At 79.5% G+C, this 1,802-nt stretch overlaps 1 protein-coding gene across 1 annotated transcript in view; it reads right to left on the reverse strand.

Moving 5' to 3' along the window:
* The window catches only part of AURANDRAFT_69013 (hypothetical protein), a gene marked incomplete at both ends in the record, with an annotated part of 4,580 nt that extends 2,778 nt beyond the window's left edge, over positions 1-1,802 (reverse strand). The window contains one exon of the mRNA XM_009044759.1: positions 39-1,802. Within this exon, the coding sequence (XP_009043007.1) occupies positions 39-1,802 (1,764 nt within the window). The remainder of the gene's footprint in view (positions 1-38) is intronic.

Below are 1,802 nucleotides of genomic sequence, written 5' to 3' on the forward strand. Positions count from 1 at the left end.
AGGTAGAGGGCGATGTCCCTCGGGAGGAGCGAGAGCACGGAGCCGGCGTCGGCGCGGCCGATCTCGACGAGCCGCAGGCGCGCGTAGAGCCGGGGCCAGCGGTCGTCGAAGATGCCGAGGCCGCGGAGCGCGCGGCGCTCGCGCTTGCCCCGGAGGAAGGTCTCGAGGGCCGCCGTGCCCCGCAGCGACGCCTTGGACGCGGAGTACTCGAGGTGCGCCTCGTGGAGCCGCGCCTCCGCCGCGAGGCGCCGCGCGTCGTCGCGCGCGCGCGCGCCCGCCGCGGACGCGCGGAGTTCGGCCTTGGCCTCGCGGAACCGCTGCCGCGCGTTCATGGCCACGAGCACGGCGGACCGCGCGTCCTCGTAGGCCCGCGCGTCGACCGTCGCCGCCTTGACGATGAAGGACGTCGCCGACGTGTACTGGAGCCGCCCCGCGGCCTCGAGCTCGTCGCGGTCGCGCGGGCCGGGCGCCCAGGCGGGCCACCGCGGCCGGGCGCCGTCGTCGCCCGCGGGCTCCTTGACGCAGATGAGCCAGAGCCGCTCGAAGGGCAGGGGCACCTGGGACGCGAGCGCGAGCACGTCCGACGGCTCCGGCCGGAGGCTCGACGTGTAGACGCACCACCGCGACAGCGTGCCGTCCGCGCCGACGTCGAGCTGGCCGCCCGCGACGCGGCGCGCGCGCGACATCGCGTCGAGCGCCGCCGCGCCCGCCTGCCCCTCGCCCAGGGCGTCGGGCGGGGGCAGGCCCACGAGGTGGTGCCAGCACTCGCCGCAGCCGAAGATGGAGCCCGCGGCGAGCGGCGTCGCGGCGCGGACGACGGCGGCCGCGCGGTCCGTCTCGCCCGGCGCGCGCGCGAAGACGTGCGTCGTCGTCGGCAGGCGCGCGCCGCCGGCGGCCATCTGGGTCACGTAGGGCGCCTCGAGGCGCGGGATGTGCTCGACGCCGGGCCGGGGCCGGTAGACGGACCCCTCGAGCGCGCCGGACGCGGCGACGTAGCGGAGGAGGAAGACGTCCGCGGCGCCGCGCGCGATGACCCAGGGGTAGGCCTGGGGCTCGTCGCGCGCGTCCCGCGGCGTGCCGCGGGACCGCGCGCTCTCGATCTCGAGGCGGTCCATGGCGTCGCCGATGTTCTCGATCGCGGGGCGCGGCGGCAGGAGCAGCGCCTCGAGGTGCGTCCGCGACCGCCGCGCGGGCCGGTCGTCGCCGCAGCGCGGCGTCCGCGGCGACTCGGCGTAGTAGCCCCGGGGCGTCCGGGGGCTCGCGTCGCCGTCGAAGGACACGCGCGGCGACCGCCGCGGCGACGGCGCGCCGCCGTCGAAGGACACGCGCGGCGACCAGCGCCGCGCGCCGCGCGCCGCGGCGTCGCTCAGCGCCACGGCCTCGCGGAGCTGGGCGTCGCTGAGCACGTTGCCGACGAGGGCGACGCGCGCGGCGCCGCCCGCGCCGCCGAAGCGGAGCGCGTGGACGACGACGGACGCGAAGTCGCCGCCGCCGGGCCGCCGGAGCCAGAGCGTGAAGGGCCGCGGCGCGCGCGCGGCCTCGACGACGCGCCGGATCTCGCGCCGCGCGTGGCCCAGGTCGCCCGCGGACCGGAACTCGAGGTCGTCGAGCGCCGCGCCGCGCCGCACGGCCGCGGCGGACCGCGCGCCGCGCGACGCGAACGCGACGCGGCCCGCGCCGTCGAGGCCCAGCGCGAAGAGCGGCAGCGCCTCGAGGTCGCGCACGGGCAGCCCCAGGTAGCCCTGGAGCAGGGTCTCGCTCGCCTGGGCGTCGCCCGCGAACTCGCCGACGTCGACCTCGAC

This window comes from Aureococcus anophagefferens (assembly GCF_000186865.1).
Source record: "Aureococcus anophagefferens unplaced genomic scaffold AURANscaffold_778, whole genome shotgun sequence".
Classification (NCBI taxonomy): Eukaryota; class Pelagophyceae; order Pelagomonadales; family Pelagomonadaceae; genus Aureococcus; species Aureococcus anophagefferens.